At 43.5% G+C, this 17719-nt stretch overlaps 1 protein-coding gene across 9 annotated transcripts in view; it reads left to right on the top strand.

Moving 5' to 3' along the window:
• lzts2a (leucine zipper, putative tumor suppressor 2a) overlaps positions 1-17719 on the top strand; it is a 243322-nt gene that overhangs the window by 215505 nt on the left and 10098 nt on the right. For 5 of the 9 annotated variants that reach the window (XM_073026878.1, XM_073026884.1, XM_073026883.1 and 2 more), the window contains one exon: positions 6968-7462. In XM_073026878.1, coding sequence (XP_072882979.1) covers positions 7004-7462 — 459 coding nt within the window. In that variant the 5' untranslated portion in view covers positions 6968-7003. Of the gene's footprint in view, positions 1-6964; positions 7463-17719 lie in introns of all 9 variants that reach the window. The other 4 variants (XM_073026879.1, XM_073026881.1, XM_073026880.1 and 1 more) reach the window with 1 other exon arrangement.

The raw sequence follows: 17719 nt of genomic DNA, 5'->3' as shown, positions 1-17719 counted from the left end.
TATGCAGAATATTCATTTGACAGCTTAAAGCAGGGGGCTCGCATCCCTTTTTTTAATGCCATGGACCCCTACCGTTAACCGAGGGGTCTGTAGATCCCAGTTTGGGAACCCCTGGTTTAAAAGGATGGGAGAGGATCTGTTGGGGAAGGGAGTGGATGGAGGTTGTTTACGTTATTCCTATCTCACTGCTCTGTTGTCAGATTATTTCAGCTATGTTTTTCTAATGGGAATAATGAGGCCCTGACGTTTATATTAAGGTTACAGAAAACAATAGCACAATAAGCCCCCTAGCTCCATTCAGGAAGTGAATGTGGAGCTGCTTTGTAAACATGACCTTGGGACTGGAGCAGTTTTGAAAGCCATGTAACCAAACGATTTGTTTCATCAAGGTGGGAGCAGTTTAGTATCATTATGAAAGTGAACTTAACAACATTGGACTGTTGCTTAGTAATCTCTCAACAAAAAAAAAATATAATTAACATTAGAGCAGTGTGTCCATTATTGGAGGATAGCTGGCATGTTCTGAATCAATTAGTAATTGACAGATATACAGATTTACAGGCAGCTGCAATGCTAGTGTTAATTTTGAGAGGACTAGAATGTAAAAGCAAGGACACAATGCTCAAACAAGGGAAAATCTGCAGATGTTGGAAATCCGAGCTAAAGGCTTGGGTGTAATACTAAGGGCTTTACGAGGCATTGGTCAGAGTGTACTTGGAGTATCGTCAGCAGCTTTGGGCCCGTACCCAAGAAAGGATGTGCAGCTATTGGAGCGGGTCCAGAGGAGGTTCATGAGAATGATCCTGGGAATGAACGGGTTAATGTATAAGGAGCATTGGATGGTTCTGGGCCTGTACTCACTGGAGTTTAGAATAAAGGGGGACCTCATTGAAACCTTTTGAATATCAAAAGGCCTAGATAGAGTGGGAGTGGAGAGGTTGTTTCCTATAATGGGGGAGTTTAGGACCAGAGGGCACAGCTGCAGAATAGAGTGACATCCCTTTAGAACAGAGAAGAGGAGGCATTTCTACAGCAAGAGAGTGATGAATCTGTGGAATTCATTGTCACAGACCATTGTGGGGCCAGGTTATTGGGTATATTTAAAACAGATGTTGATAACTTCTTGATTAGTAAAGACATCAAAGGTTATGGGAAGAAGGCAGGAGAACGGGGTTGAGAGGGATAATAAATCAGTCATGATAGAATGGAGCAGATGCGATGGGCTGAATGGCCTAATTCTGCATTATGGTCTCACCTATGTATGAGATTACAGGGAGCGGACTGCAGTGTCTGCACTGTTGTACTACAAGATGCTGGCTGGCCTATCCTTCACCCCAGCAGCACTTTCCTGCCCATGGTTCCTGATGCCCTTCAGTATCCGAAAATCTGTGGATCTCTGTCCTGAATATATTTGTGGCAGCATGGTAGCAAAGTAGTTAACATAATGTTGTTATGGGTTCTGTTCACGCCACGGCCTGTAAGGAGTTTGTACGTTCTCCCTGTGACCGTGTGGGTTTCCTCCCACAGTCCAAAGACGTACAGTTCAGTAGATTAATGGGGCACGTGGGTGAAATTGAGAGGTGTGGGCTCGCTGGGACAGAAGGGCCTGTTACTGTGCTGTACCTCTAAATAAAAATAGAATATATATTGGAATTGGATTATTATTGCTAAGTGTGCTGAGTTACAGTAAAAAAGTTTTTGTCTTGGTCATTACACAGTTCATAGAACAAGGGAAAACAATAAAAAAATGTTTTCTGTATTGCTTCCCCTCTTACTATCCACATTCTGAACCATCCATGAACACTATTCCCCTTGTACTATTTATGTATTTATTTGGAACTTGGAGTAGTTTTTATGCCTTGCACTGTAGTGCTGCCACAAAACAAATTTCACACCTGGTGTGAGTGATAAAAATCTGATTCCAAGGTTGCAGAATGAAGTGTAACAGAGAAAGAGCAGTGCTGGTAAACAATAAAGTATGAGATCATAACCAGGTAGATTGTGAGGTCAGGACACCTTGTCGTTGAAGCATTCCTATGATCTACCACCTTTGGGGTAAAGAGATCTCGTCACAGTTCTGAATGAGTGACCCATCATTCTGAGACCCTAACCTGTGGCTTCAGACAGCTCAACTCTAGGAACCATCATCCCTGTATCTGCTCATCACACCTTGTAAGAATTCTGTACATTTCTGCGTATCAGTCTAATCAGAATCGGGTTAATTATATCTGATGTACTCTAGGTTCTGAAATCTATTGTTTGGTGGCAGCAGTACCATGCAAGACATTTAAAAGAATTCTTGCAAGGTACAATCTTAAATTGGTAGATAGATATACAATTAGTGCAAAGACCATTCATACATCTGATGGCAGTGGGGAAGAAGCTTTTCTTAAAACACTGAGTGTGAGGTATCAGGGTCCTGTACCCTCCTCCCTGACGGTAATAACAAGAAGAGAGTGTGTCCCAGATAGTCAGGGTCCTTAGTGACGGATGCTACCTTCTTGAGGCCCACCTCTTGAAGATATCCTCGAATGTGTCCGTGATGGAGCTGGCCGAGTCTGCAGCACTTGGCAGCTTTTCGCGACCCTGTGCATTGGAGCCTCTACACCAGGCACTCAGTTGAGAGATTCCCCCAGTTACCCAATTGACCTTCACATGGATCATTAAACGGAGACCCTTTCAGCCTTCTCGGGTAAAAGGTCAATTGAAAACAGCAATGGAGATTTCCCTGGTAACCGACAAATAATTATCCTTAAAACCATGTCACTAAGCCAGTTTATTTGGTCATTATCACATTGCTTTGTTGGAGTTTGTTATGTGGTCATTATTTGTAACATTTTCCACATTCTGACGATGACGATGGTATGGACAGGAATGTGGGGTGGGGGGCAATAATGAATACCCTATCAATGATAGAGATGTGGTGGGGTAATATTGGATATCTCATCTCCAACATAGATGAGGTGGAGGAATATTGGAGATGAGGTGAAGTGCTGCTTTTGAGGCAGTCAGAAGGTTTGGAATTATCCTTCTTAAAAGGTAGTTGAAGTGGAATCTGAATATTTTTGAGGTGGATATGAATAGATGGTAGGCAGAGAGGAGTGAAGGGGCCTTCACCATCCAGAATGCTCCTCTTCTCTTTCCACCTATCACCTGCCAGCTTCTTACTTCATTTCCCCTCACCAGTTCTCACCTGTCACCTGCCACCCACCCCACCTTCTTTTCTGGCTTCTTCCCCATCCTTTTCAGTCCTAATGAAGGATCTTGGCTCAAAATGTCATCTGTTTATTCCTCTCCATTGATTCTGCCTAACCTGCTGAGTTCTGCCAGTGTGTTGTTGGGGGTGGGGGGCGCTGGATTTCCAGCATCTATAGAACCTCTTCTGTTTATGAGAAGTAAATTGTGCCTGTTGGGTGAAGGTAGATAGGCCTGTTATTAATTTAGAGCTTTTACTTTTATTTGCGGGAGGCCAAAGTCAACCTGGAGCTGTACCATAGAGGCAGAAATGAGGACACTGAACCATAGCTGGGGCACAATAGACAAGATGGCCAAGGACAGATAGAAATGGAGGACATTCACAGCTGCCCTAAAAGCCAGCAGCCTAACGGGCAGTAAGTGAGTTACTTTAGTTAGAGATACAGGGCGGTTCTAGCCCAACAAGTAGTCGCCACCCAATTACACCAGTGACCAATAAATCTACTAATCCAAATGTCTTTGGTATGTGGGAGTAAACTGGAGCACCTGGTGTAAATCCATGCAGTCACGGGGAGAACGTACAAACTCCTTACAGGTAGCGGCAGGAATTGAACCTGGGTCACGGGCACTGTAAAGTTTTATGCTAACCGCTATGCTACTGCACCACCCAGTCCTCCTAATACATTGTCGTCTTCTTCCAGTAACCTGGTCCAGTCACCACTGCACTGTCCATCGATCAGTCGATGATGTGATAGGGGTAACAGTTCAGGTGTGAGGGCTTTCATGGCACAGATTAAAACAATTCAGAAAACAGATTCCCCAGCAACGAGCAATCCTAACCCAGATGGAGATTGTACATGGAGATCTCATGGGGCATCTTTTTCCGCCTGGAATTCTATATGTGGGTCAGGTCAGAATAAATTTATTGTCAATGTTCTAGTCTGTCACCACATCCTTGACAACGGAAGCTGCCATCACTCCATGCAAATGTACGCAATGATTTGTCTGTCTGTGATGGACTGGGCTGCATCCACCACATTCTGTACACTTTCTTGGTTTCTTGTTTTCATTCCAAGCTGTGATGCGGCCACTCGGGATACTCTCCACTGTGCATCTAGAAGATCGTCAGAGATTTTGGTGGTGTGTCGTCTCTGCGCAAACTTCCGAGAAAGTAGAGGTGATTGAAGCCCAATTGAGATAGTTGATTGACACCACCAGCCAAAAACAAACAAAACTGTTGTGTTCAAGCCAGACACCATAAGGATTTGATCAAGGTTTCTTGGCTGCAGGTCAGGAGCTGGGACGTTCCAGAGTAAGTCTGTATTGCGATAGTGGTGTCAATGAACTCAGCACGTTAGCAGTCCCCACGCTCCCTTAGCCTTTCGAACAGTGACACTTTCCCATGGAATTAATGGCTCATGATGTTATTAACACAAGCCCATTGAGCCGTAGGTTCCAACTGATTACTCAATCCCACCATCTCCTATTGCTGTGGGGCTTTTCTGTGTGAGTGGACGTGGAGGTGCATGGGAGAACGCAAGAAGTAGAAACAGCAGTGGCTAGTTAGCTTGTTTTTTGCTTTTCGATGAGATCGCAGCAATTCATTTACCTCAGTGCCCCTTCCCTGGTCTAACCTCATACCCCTTAATATCTAAAAATCTATCTTTTTCCTGAACGATTGAGCCTGCCAGTCTTCAGTAGAGACCCACAAAGATTCACTGCCCTTGGGGTGAAAGAAACGTGGTCTTATCTCTATACTGAATATCTGATCCTTCATGTTGCAACTGTAACCCCATTAGCTGGAATAAACATCCTCCCTACATCCACCCTGTCAAGCAAACAGACATAATATGTTAACAACTCATTTAGGAAAAGTGGAAATAACTAGCCAGTAAACCAGCTTTGACCATTTTGTTGTGAAGCCCAGGCAATGACCTATTTATAGTAAAGCTTGTCAGCATTACTCAATAGGCAGCACAATTTGATTACATCACTCATTCATGTGATGTCACCAAATGTCACCCTGAAGCCAATGTATTTCCTGGTCAATTGCTTACCTTTTAACAGTAATGTACCTTTTTATTTTATGCCTTGCATTTTCTAAGATTATTTGCAGTTTGGAATGAATGAGGAGGGATCTCATTGAAACCCATTGAATATTGAATGGTCTACATAATGGATGTTCAGAGGATATCTTCAATAGTGGAAGAGTCTAGGACCAGAGGGCACAGACTCAGAATAGGACATCTTTTTAAAACAGATGAGGAGGAATTTCTTTAGCCAGAGGATGGTTAATCTGTGGACTTCATTGCCACAAGCGGCTGTGGAGGCCAAGTCAATGATCAAAGGTCAAAGTACATTTATTATCAAAGTATGTATACATTATACAACCTTGAGATTCAACTCTTTGTAGTCAGCCTCAAAACATGTATTTAAAGTGGAGCTTGGTTGGTTCTTGATCGGTAAGGGGGGGGGGGGGGGGGGGGGGGGCTGAGGTTCCGGAGACAAATTCTAATGACGCACGTTGTGTTTGATGCTTGGCTGATGTTTTTTGTAGTACATGCTCTAGCTGGTAGGTTTGCTGCATCACAGCGGCAGAGACCTAGGTCCAGTCCTAATGTTGGGCACTGTCTGTGCCTGCTTTGGCTTTCTGCCTCCTTCAATAGACAGGTGGGCTGGTAAGTTAGTTACCCCTTGCAGGTTGTAAATACATGCGGTCTTTCACTAATTCTACTATAGTGGTTATTCTACAATGGATTTCATGAGTATGCCTGAAGGAAATGAATCTCAAGGTGGTATACGGTGACATTTATGTACTTTGATAATACTTCGAACTTTGGTGTTGATGTATTTATGAACATTTTATTCCATACCGTATCTATACTTTAGCCTCTAAGTGTACTTGTATATAATTCTTTATTCTTATAATTGTTGAATGTTCTTGTTATATGTATGCACCACAGCAAATACCTAGTAAATCAGAATCAGGTTTAGTGTCACCAGCATGTGTTGTGAAATTTGTTAACTTAGCAGCAACAGTACAACACAATACTTGATAATATAGAAAAAAATTAATAAATCAGTTACAATAATATTTAAATTTAAAATAGTGTAAGAACAGAAATAATATAAAATAAAGTAAGGTAGAGTTCATGGGTTCATTTAGGAAATCAGATGACAGAAGGGAAGATGATGTTCCTGAATCACTGAGTGTGTGCCTTCTGTACCTCCTTCCTGACGGTAGCAATGAGAAGAGGGTATGTCCCGGGTGATGGGGGTCCTTAATAATGGACACTGCCTTTTTGAGACACCGCTTCTTGAAGATGTCTTGATACTACGGAGGCTAGTACTGAAAATGGAGCTGACTAATTGTACAACAACTTTTGATCCTGTGCATAGCCCCCCCACCCCATACCAGACAGTGATGCAGCCTGTCAGAATGCTCTCCGTGTTTCATCTATAGAAGTTTATGAGTGCTTTTGGTGACAAAACAAATCTCTTCAAACTCCTAATGAAATATAGCCGCTGTCTTGCCATCTTTATAGCTGCATCGATATGTTTATTTTAATTTTTTTGAAATGCCTGAAGGTTATATGTTTTGTACATTTTGTGATTCACTACATTTAGTTTTTGGGATGTCTGCTCACAGTATAACTACAAGGTTTATTTTTAAGTTTTGAAAAGCTCAGATTTTATCTATTTTACAGGTTTTGTGTTTCATTACATTTTATTTTAATCTCTCTCTCCCTTTATTTTATCTGGTTGCTAGCAGCTCCAGACACAGTGGACATTGTGACAGCTCATCACCATGGCAATGGTTCAGGCAATGCCCATAGCTTCTGAGCATCAGGGTCCAGAGAGTGGGACGAGCCTGCAAACTTCTGCATCATCGCCTGTCTTACCAGACACCATGGGTAGTGTTGGCAGCCTTGTCTCGGGACGGAACTACCATGACAAACACTGTAAGGCCACAGAATACAGCAGTAAGTGTCGGAAAGCCAACCAGATCCAGAACATCTTCAGGCAGCAAGATGGGCACCTAAAAAATGGCTACTCTCAGGACTGCATTGGTGGAATGGTGACCAAGAAACAGAGCGGGAACTATACCCAACTAAAGGATGACCGGCACAACGGAGGCTGGAATATGATGGAATCACCCGCCAGTCCCTGCAGTGATCCCGAGGATGTGCAGGAGGGAAAGTCGGTCAATGGAAACATTCGGGGTCCTCCACCAAAGATAATACCGGTGTCAGGCAAGCTTGAGAAGGTAAGAGTACTCGAAGGTCCTTCCCTGGAAACGTGACAGTGAGCAGTGTTATGTATTCACAGCCACAGGCGTTTGCACTTGCTATTATTTGATTTATTGTTATCACATGAAAAATTTTGTTTTAGAACAACAGTATTGTACAGACTCTGCGGCCCACTCTGTTGTGCCAACTTATATAAACATACTTCACAATCAATCTAACCCTTCCTTCCTACGTAGCACACAAGCCTCCATTTTTTCACATCCATGTCCCTGTTGTACCAGCCTCAATCATCACAACACTGAAACAACCTCCCTCTGATGCCCCCCGCCCCCTCCCCCAAACTCTCCTCCAATCACCATAAATGGATGTCCTCCGGGATTAGCCATTGCTGCCTAGAAAAGAGATCCTGCTTGTTCATTCTATCTGTGCCTCTCTTTATTTTATACACCTCTATCGTCACCTCTCTTCCTCCTTTGTATTAGCCATTTCCATCCTGGGCTAAAGGTGCTGGCTGTCCACTCTATCCATGTTTCTGATCATCTTATACACCTCTATCAAGTCTCCCCTCATCCTCCTTCACTCCAAAGAAAGTCCCAGCTCATTCAACCTATCCTCATAAGACATGTTCCCTAATCTAGGCAGCATCCTGGTAAATCTCCTCTGCCCTGCACCTTGGCTGTGAATGAACTTTCCTCCTCTCAACGTAAATGCATGCCCTCTATTAGACATTTTGATCCTTGGAAAAAAGAAATTAGACTGGGTCGTCTATCTGTGCCTCTCATAATCTTATAAACGTCTATCAGGCCTCCCCTCGGCCACCGGTGATCCAGCGAAATCAACCCTAGTTTGTCCAACCTTTGTATGTGCCTCCTAATCCAGGCAGCATCCTGGGAAGCCTTCTCTGCACCCACTCCATACCCTCCACACCCTTCCTATAATGAGGTGACCAGAATTGAATGTCGTACTCCAGATGTGGCCTAACCAGAGTTTTATAAAATTGCAACATAACTTCCTGACTCTTGTATTCAATGCCTCAGGTAATAAAGGTAAGTATGCCTGCCCCAATGAAGGGTCTCAGCCTGAAACAGCGACTGTGAATTATTTTCTGTAGACGCTGCCTGACCTGCTGAGTTCACTCAGCATTTTGTGTGTGATGCTTTGGATTTCCAGTATCTGCAGACTTTCTCGTGTTTAAGCATGCCATATGCCTTCTTCACCACCCTACTGACTTGTGCAATCACTTATGGGGAACCATGGATTTGGACCCCAAGATCCTTCTGTGCAGAAGTATATTGAGGTGGCACAAAAGGATAAAAGTAACAGAGTGGAGAATGTAGTGTTGCAGTTATAGAGAAAGTGCTGAGCACTGGACAAATATGGTGCAAGGCTGTAACAAGGTAGATAGTGAGGTTCTTTGTCGATATTATCATACTAGCTCAAGAGTGAAACTTGGGAACTATTTAACAGTCTTATAACAGTGGAATAGAAGCTGTCTTTGAGCCTGGTGGTACATGCTTTCAGACTTTTGTATCTTCTGCCCCGTGGGAGGAGAAGAGAGAGTGTCCGATCATTGGGGGAACGTTGGCTGAGATGTTGTGTCCAGCTAGGTTTAGGAATGCCCTCGGATGTTGTGGGTGAAGTTGGAGACCCACACGGGGAACTACAGTGAAGCAAGTTTTTAATGTATCTCGGCAGCACCACTTTTCCTGTGCCAGGCTCTATGGATTGCATGTCCCCTTTACGTATCTGCAAAATGGGCCCTTGTATTTGAAGTAATTGGGTGACCCATACAGTTGAAACATTGCAGATGACGTCTTGTCCAGGCATTAGAAGCCTACACACCCCCATGTCTTCCCAAGTTATGCATTTACAAAACTCAGAAGCTGTGTCACAAATATGACAATTGATGCAATAAGAACCCAGCTGTGCTCAGCAACCTATTTTGATAGATGGCAGCACATAAACATTGTGCAATGTGAAAAAATTTGAGGAGCCATGTATTCAAGAAATGGGCCTGACTGTAACCCATCTTGGAAATGATGGCAGAACAGCCATGGCTGGAATTTCTAGGAGCAATTTGGAAGACACAGGATAAATATATCCCAAAAAAGAGGCAGTATTCTAAAGACAGGATGACACAACTGTGGCTGACAAGGGAAGTCAAAGCCAACTTAAAAGCAAAAGAGAGGGCCTATAATAAAGCAAAAATTAGTGGGAAATTAGAGAAGTAAGGCAGTTTTTAAAAAAATCAACAGAAAGCGACTAAAAATGATGAAATATGAAGGCAAGCCAGCTAATAATATCTGAAATGTTTTTCAGATATATAAAGAGTAAAAGAGAGGTGAGAGTAAATACTGGACCACTGGAAAATGATGCTGGAAGGATATTAATGAGGGACAAGGAAACGATGAATGAGCTGAATAAGTATTTTGCATCAGGTTTCACTGTGGAAGTCACTAGTAGTATGCCAGAAGTTCGAGAGTCTCAAGGGGTTTGGGAAACTGAAAGGTCTGAAGGTAGATAAGTCACCTGGACCTGATGGACCACACCCCTGGGTTCTAAAGGAGTAGCTAAAGAGATCGTGGAGGTATTTGTAATGATTTTTTTTAAGAATCAGTGGAGTCTAGCGTGGTTCTAGAGGAATGGAAAATTGCAAATGTCTAACCAATCTTTAAGGAGGGAGACAGAAGAAAGTAAATTATAGGCCAGTAAGCCCCACATGAGGCTGATAAACAAGAAGTAGGCTATTCGGCCCATTGAGTCAGCTCCGCCATTCAATCATGGGCTGATCCAATTCTTCCAGTCATCCCCAGACCCCTGCCTTTTCCCTATTCTCTTTGATGCCCTGGCTAATCAAGAACCTATATATCTCTGCCTTAAATACACCCACTGACGGCTTCCACAGCCGCTCATGGCAACAAATTCCACAGATTTACCACCCTCTGACTAAAGTAATTTCTCCATATCTCTGTTCTAGATGGACGTATGTCAATCTTGAAGTCATGCCCTCTTGTCCTAGACTCCCCAATCAAGGGAAATAACTTTGACATATCTAATCTGTTCAGGCCTTTTAACATTCAGAATGTTTCTATGAGATCCCCCCCCCTCATTCTCCTGAACTTCAGGGAGCACAGCCCAAGAGCTGCCAGACGTTCCTCATACGATAACCCTTTCATTCCCGGAATCATTCTCGTGAATCTTCTCTGAACCCTCTCCATTGTCAGTATATCCTTTCTAAAATAAGGAGCTCAAAACCGTACACAATACTCCAATTATGGTCTCACGAGTACCAGGGTATTACAGGAAAGATACTAGCGTGGATAGAGCATTGGCTGATTGCAATGGAGGCAAGGAGTGGGAATAAAGGGATCCTTTTGATTTTGGCTGCCTGTGACTAATGCTGTTTCACAGGGGACTATGGTGGGACCGCTTTTTACATTGTATGTCAATGATTTGGGTGATGAAGTTGATGGCTTTGTTGCCAGGTTTCCAGACAATACAAAGAGAGATGGAAGGGCAGGTAGTGTTGAGGAAGCAGAGAAGCTGCAGAAGGACCAAGATAGATTAGGAGAATGGGCAAAGTAGTGGCAGATGGAATACCATTTCAGAGTGTATGGCCGTGCACTTTGCTAGGAGGAATAAAAGCATAGACTATTTTATGAATGGAGAGGAAATTCAGAATTCCAAGGTGCAAAGGAATTTGGGAGTCCTTGTGCAGGATTCCCTAAAGGTTAATTTGCAGATTGAATTGGTGGCAAGGAAGGTGAAGCAATGTCCGCACTCATCTCAAGAGGACGAGAATATACAGTAAGAGCAAGGATGCAAAAAAGTAACGGTGAGTTCTCACTTGGAGTATTGTGAGCAGATTTGGGCCCCTTATTTAAGAAAGGATATGCTGACATTGGAGAGGGTTCAGAGGAGGCTCACGAGGATGATTCCGGGAACAAAAGGGTCATCATATGAGCAGTGATTGAAGGCTCTGAGCCTGTACTAGCTGGAATTTAGAAGAATGAGGGGTGATCTCATTGAAACCTATTGAATGTTGTAAGGCCTAGATAGAGTGGATGTGAAGAGGATATTTCCTTTGGTAGGGGAAGTCTAGAGTCTAGAAGACAAGAGGGCACAGCCTCAAAATAGAGGGACAGCCATTTAGAACAGAGATGAGGAATTTCTTTAGCAAGAGGGTGGTGAATCTGGGGAATTCATATGCCACAGATGCTGTGGAGGTCAGATCACTGGCTACATTTAAGGTGGAGGTTGATCGGTTCTTGACTAGTCAGAGTGAAAGGTCATGGAGAGAAGGTGGGAAAATGGGGATAAGAGGGCATTGGATACGCCATTATGAAATGGAGGAGCTGACTCGATGGGCTGACTGGCCTAATTCTGCTCCTCTCTCTTATGAAAATGTTATCCAGGCTTTGAATCCTGAGTGACTTTAAATTCTCTTGTTCCTGTACTGCTGAAAAAGAGGGTATTCAGCCCATCAGGCCTACACCAGCTCACTGAGCCATTGTATTGATCTCTTTCCTCCTACGTATATCCCTATAAGCCGTTCTCTCCATACCCATTAACTACTTCCCTACCCACCTAGTGAAGAAATAAACTTGCCACTGGCAGGTCTTTGGGATGTGGGTCGAAGGAATTGCAAATTCCACACATTCAAGATCGTTGTTCCAGATCCATACGTGACTTACAGAAGGCTATCTTAAGTGTGATAAAACAATTGCAGTTGAGGTTAGAGATGGAATTAAATGCACGTCCACTCTGGCAGGGCTTGCAAGCCATTATTTCCTACAAAGCAAAACCTAACGTCATGAATGACAGTGATGCCTCTCTCCCAGAGGAGCTGAACCCCTTTCGTGCATGCTTTGAAGGGAGAATGAAACCACGTCAGTGTGAATCCCTGCAGCATTCGGTAACCTTGTGATGCCAACATCAGGACATCTTTCAAGAGGGTGACCCTTGCAAGGCATCAGGCCCTGATTGTGTACCTGGTGGGTCTCTGAAAACCTGTGTCACCCACTTGGCGGGTGTGTTCAAGGCCAAGTTTAATCTCTCGCTGCTGCAGGCAGAAGTTCCCACCTGCTTCAGTAGGTGACAATCATACCAGTGCCCAAGAAGAACAGGGTGAGCTGCCTCGATGACTATTGCCCAGAGGTACTCACACCTACTGTGATGAAGTGGTTTGAGATGTTGGTCATGGCTAGAATCAACTCCTGCATAAGGAAGGACCTAGACCCTATTGCCAACTAGCTCTACCACGGATGCAATCTCACCTGAACAATTGTAATACCGTACCTGCATCAGGCTGCTGTTTATTGATTACAGCTCAGTGTTCAACACAAACATACCCTCCATTCTAATCAACAAGCTGGGTGGGCTTCCATACCTCCCTCTGCAACCATATCTTGGACTTTCTCACCGGGAGACCACAATGTGTGCAGATCAGAAATAACATCACCTCACTGACAGTCGCCATTGGTGCACCTCAGGGGTACGTGCTTAGCCGCTACTCTACTCTGTCTTTACCCATGATTCTGTGGCCAGGCACAGCTCAAATGCCATAATGTCTGATTCAGTATTGGACATTGGAATAAATCTTGGAGAGCTGGGACTACCAGATGAACTGCCATTGTCCTTTGCCTAGTTTGTGGCCAAAAAATAATTACACTTGGAAAATTTCACAGAGCCATACGGTACAACAAGAGAATCTTCGCTTCAAGCTCTCAACTGCACTCACTACACAAATCTCAATTTATTTTTCTTATTAATGCACTAAGAAGATTAATCTTATATGTGGATTGAAAATCCATTGCATAAGTATTACAAAGTATACTGGTTTGTATCTAATTTTACATGAATTGTAGAGTGGGCTATTGAAACTGTTCTTTTTTGATGGCTGTATCCAATGAAGACTTTGAAATCAATGTAATGTATTTCCCTTCGTTGATTCCTGACACACGAGAGGCTTATATTATTAAGGGTGATTGACAAAGCCAGAGTTTAGAAGAATTAGAGGAAGGATGAATTTAGGAGTGTAAAGGACTGTCAAAATGGGTTCCACTAATACTGCCAGGAACACAGAGATAAGGAGCTTGGTGGCAGCATAAACGGTCCACCATTTAGAGTGGAGGTGAAGAGAAATCTCTAAAGAAGGTTGGAATCCTCTTCCTTGGAGGAGAAAATGAGATTGGTTAAAACTTTGGGCAATATGATTCAGAAGATGTGGGATCTGTCGAGGATGTGGAGAGGCATTGACACTTAAATGCAGAGCAGGCTTGCGAGCTCCTCATGTTTTGCACTGCTGTATTTCAGCCCGATTAAATGAAGTCAAGACAGGTGGACAGGCTTTTTAAAAAGGTAAAAGTATGCTTGCGTTCATAGGTTACAGCGTAGAATATAAAAGTTGGGACACCATGTTGCAACTATATACGAAACACTGGTTGCATTTGGTTACGGGGAGAGATTCGATAGGCTGGCTTTGGTTTCCCTTTAGCACAGAAAGCTGAGGGATAACCTGATGAGAGTCCTATAAAAGTGTTAAGAGGTAGATAGGCAGGGTTATCAAAAACAAGAGCGTGTATGTTTAAAGAAAAGAATAGAACCATTTTGTCATTGCTCAAAACAATGAGATTTCAGGGCTGCTCCAGTCTGTGAAAAACAGATGTTTACCATGAATGCAGTACAATTTAATCTTTAAAAGTTCCCATATTTCTAAATGTTCAAAATAGGTGGGCTGTACCCATCGTAAGGAGCTCCTGTCGGCTGTACAGTTTCATTGAGCAGAAGTGTGCTTGGACTGGAGAGCTGTAAGCCGCTGAGATTGTACGTGCCGCCATCTTGGATGGTGGATAAAAAGAATTTTACAAGGGATTCAAGGAAAAGGCCTTTTTTTTCCACATAGAGTGGTTGATATTGGTACTCACTGCCAGAGGAAGTGGTAGAATCTGGTACGATCACGGTGTTTAAGATATAGGCATTGAAGCAACAGGATATATGTATGCACCTAATGTGGACAGATGAGATGAGTGTGAATGGCGGAAAGCTTGGCATAGGCAAGCTGGGTCAACGGGCCCAACTCCAGAATCAGAATCGGGTTTATCATCACTGATATAACGTCGAGAAATGTGTTGTGTGGTAACAGCACAGTGCATGGCACAAACAAATACTTTGTTACAATAACAAGTAGATTAACAGCACAGAAGTTACGTTACTCTAAAGGAGCTAAATGGATTGTGTACTATTATTGTTTTTTTCTAAATTGGATAACACCTTCATTAAACTAGCACCCAGGGGAATATCCAGTTTTTCACTTAATAATATTATTAATATTTTGGAGTTAATATTAACTCCAAAATGTTACATGACCCATGAGCATTTTGTTAAACTGATTGAGTGCCAGCAATGTTTAGAAGAGAATTATAAAGGCCACTCTTTCAAGAGGTGCAGGTTCAAACACAACCAAAGACCCCTGAGGCCATTATAATGTTCGTTAAAAAAGAATCCATCCCCACTCTCTCCTCCCCCCAACCCCTCTCTGCCCCCACATATTTGTTGTAGCTAATTGAACAATTATCTTAATTGTTAGGTCTTGGCCCAAAAGACCAACTGTTTATTCCCCACTGTAGATGTTTCCCAACTTACTGAGTTCCTCCAGCATTTTGTGTGTGTTGCTCAAGTTTCCAGCATTTGGAAAATCTCTTGAGTTGATAAATTAATTGTCACCCATTTCTTTCCCAGAGTTTGTTGAATTCTCAAAGTGCTTGTAATTATCATGACTTCAGATTGATTTTCCAGGGGCTAATTCCTTGGAAAGTGATGAATTTATTGGCTAAGTGCTTGTTGTTGCATTTAATCAGTTGGGACTAACAGCTTTCTGTGAATGTTGTATCGTTAACTCCTTCATAGCCTGTAAATCTTCTGCCGAATCATAGTAGCTTAGCGATTAGCATATGAAATCGGGAGGTCCGTGTTCAATTCCCGCCGCTGTCTCTATGGAGTATGTACGTTCTCTCTATGACTGTGTGGATTTCCTCCAGGTGCTCTGGTTTCCTCCTACATTTTCCTGGAAGTCGTATGGGTTAGGGTTTAGTAAGTTGTTGACACGCTCTCTAATCCAGTCTGCATCCTGGTGAATCTCCTCTGCACCCTTTCTACAGCTCCCACATCCTCTCCACAGTGAGGTGATCAGAACTGAATGCAATATTCCAAGTGTGGTCTAACCAAGAATTTTTAGAGCTGCAACATTATCCTGTGGCTCTTCAGCTCAACCCACTAACTAATGTAGGGCAACACACCTTATCAACTTGTGTGGACACCTGCGGGCTGACCAAGCACATCTTTGGGCTTTGTTGGTCGTCGACAGTAAAACAACGCATTTCACTGCGTGTTTCATTGTCTCGATGTACACTTGGCAAGCAAAGCTAATAAATTTATTCTCATTCTGTCCTTATCCAGTCATTTAGTGATGCCAGAAGTGTCAGTGCTAATGCAGCCTTGTGATAGAATGGTATTGGTTTAAATTGCTCAGTGCAGGGCTAGACTAGCCTATGGAAGCAGTTCGAGCTCTGACCTACTTAACACAATACAAAAGTCTGCTCCCAGAACAGGGAAGATGCTTAATTGCAGCAGGTGCTTTTGAATGAAAGGAGCCACGTTTGATCCTGACTTCTTCGTGGAATTGGCACGTTCTGTCTGGGACTGCGTGAGCACTCCGGTTTCCTTTCACGTCCTGAAGGAGTACTGGTAGGGTACATGCAAAACAAACGTTGAACTTGAAAGCGAAGTACAGGGTTAATGGCTGAATTCTTCGCAGTGTAGAGAAACAGAGGGATTTTTGGGGCCATGTCTCTCAAAGTTGCCAATGCAAGTTGATAGGCGGCTAAGAAACGTCTGGTTTGTTGGACTTTATTAGCCAGGGGATTAAGTTCAGGAGCCACGAGCATTGTTGCAGCCCTCTTAAGCTCTGGTTAGAGCACACCTGGAACATAGTGTTCAGTCCTTATCGCCTTATTATCGGAAGGATGTGGAGAGACTGCAGAGAAGGTTTCCCATGACTCTGCCTGGACTATGAGGCAAGGTTATGTAAGTGAAGGCTTTTCTGTTTGTCATTTATTTATTTACTTATTTCGAGATGCAGTGCAGAATAGGCCTTCCCGGCTCTTCGAGCTGCACCACGGTTTTGTGTGTTTGTACATGGTCAGGGTAGGCTCAATGACCAAGTCACCAACGAACTGGTCAGTCTTTGAACTGTGAAGGAAGCCCACGCATTCCATGGGGAGTATGTACAGATGACGTCGGAACAGACCTCTGAACCCCAACGCTCTGAGCTATGATAGCGTGCAAACCGTTACACTGCCGCGGTACCGTAGTCTTTGGAGTGAAGGAGGACAAGAGGCGTCTTGATACAGGTGTGCTGTGTAAGATGAGAAAAGGCTTTGACAGAGTGGACCTTTTTCCCAGGGCAGAATTGGCTAATACAAAGGGCATAACTTGGGGATGTCAGAGGTAGGCTTTTCACACAGAGAGTGGTGGGTGCTGCTGTGGTGATAGAGGCACATACGTTAACAACATTTAAGAGACTCTTGGGCACATAGATGAAAGGCAAATAAAGGGCTACGTGGGAGGGAAGAGTTAGATTGATCTAGTAGTAAGTTAGATGGTTGTCACATCGTGGCTCTTCACTGACACTGGGTTTCCAGGGTCACGTTGTGCTGAGCTTTGAGTGGTTTGCGGAGTCTCTGCCACTGTGAACGGGTTAGAGTCAGAATCAGGTTATTGTCATTGACGTGTATCAAAACATTTGCTGCCACAAAACAACAGTACAGTGCAAGATATAAAAAAAGTTGCTGTTAGTCAGAATAATAAAGGGAGAGAGACTGCGTGTTCATGAACAGTTCAGAAATCTGCTGGTGGAGGGGAAGAAGCTGTTCCTAAACATTGCAAGTGGCTGTGTTAGGCTCCCTGGTGGTAGTAATGAGAAGGCGGCGTGTCCCACACGGTGATTATCCTTAATGACGGATGCCACCTTCTGGAGGCATCACCCTTTGAAGATGGTGGGGAGGCTAGTGCCCGTAATGGAGCTGACACAGCTCACAATCCTGTGTATTGGAGCCCACAATGGGTTAGTTCTATGGATACAGTAAACCCTAATCCTAACCCACCAAAGAGAAGCTGCTTGAAGCTCTCCTGTCCGTGTACTATTTCTGTAAGTTTGATCAGTTTAAAAACGAACAACGCATAGGTGTCGGAGCAGATGGTGCTGCTGCTTCAAG

Source organism: Hemitrygon akajei, chromosome 23 (genome assembly GCF_048418815.1).
Source record: "Hemitrygon akajei chromosome 23, sHemAka1.3, whole genome shotgun sequence".
NCBI lineage: Eukaryota > Metazoa > Chordata > Chondrichthyes > Myliobatiformes > Dasyatidae > Hemitrygon > Hemitrygon akajei.
Note: the sequence above shows the minus strand (reverse complement) of the source record. Positions and strands in the feature narration are given on the sequence as shown.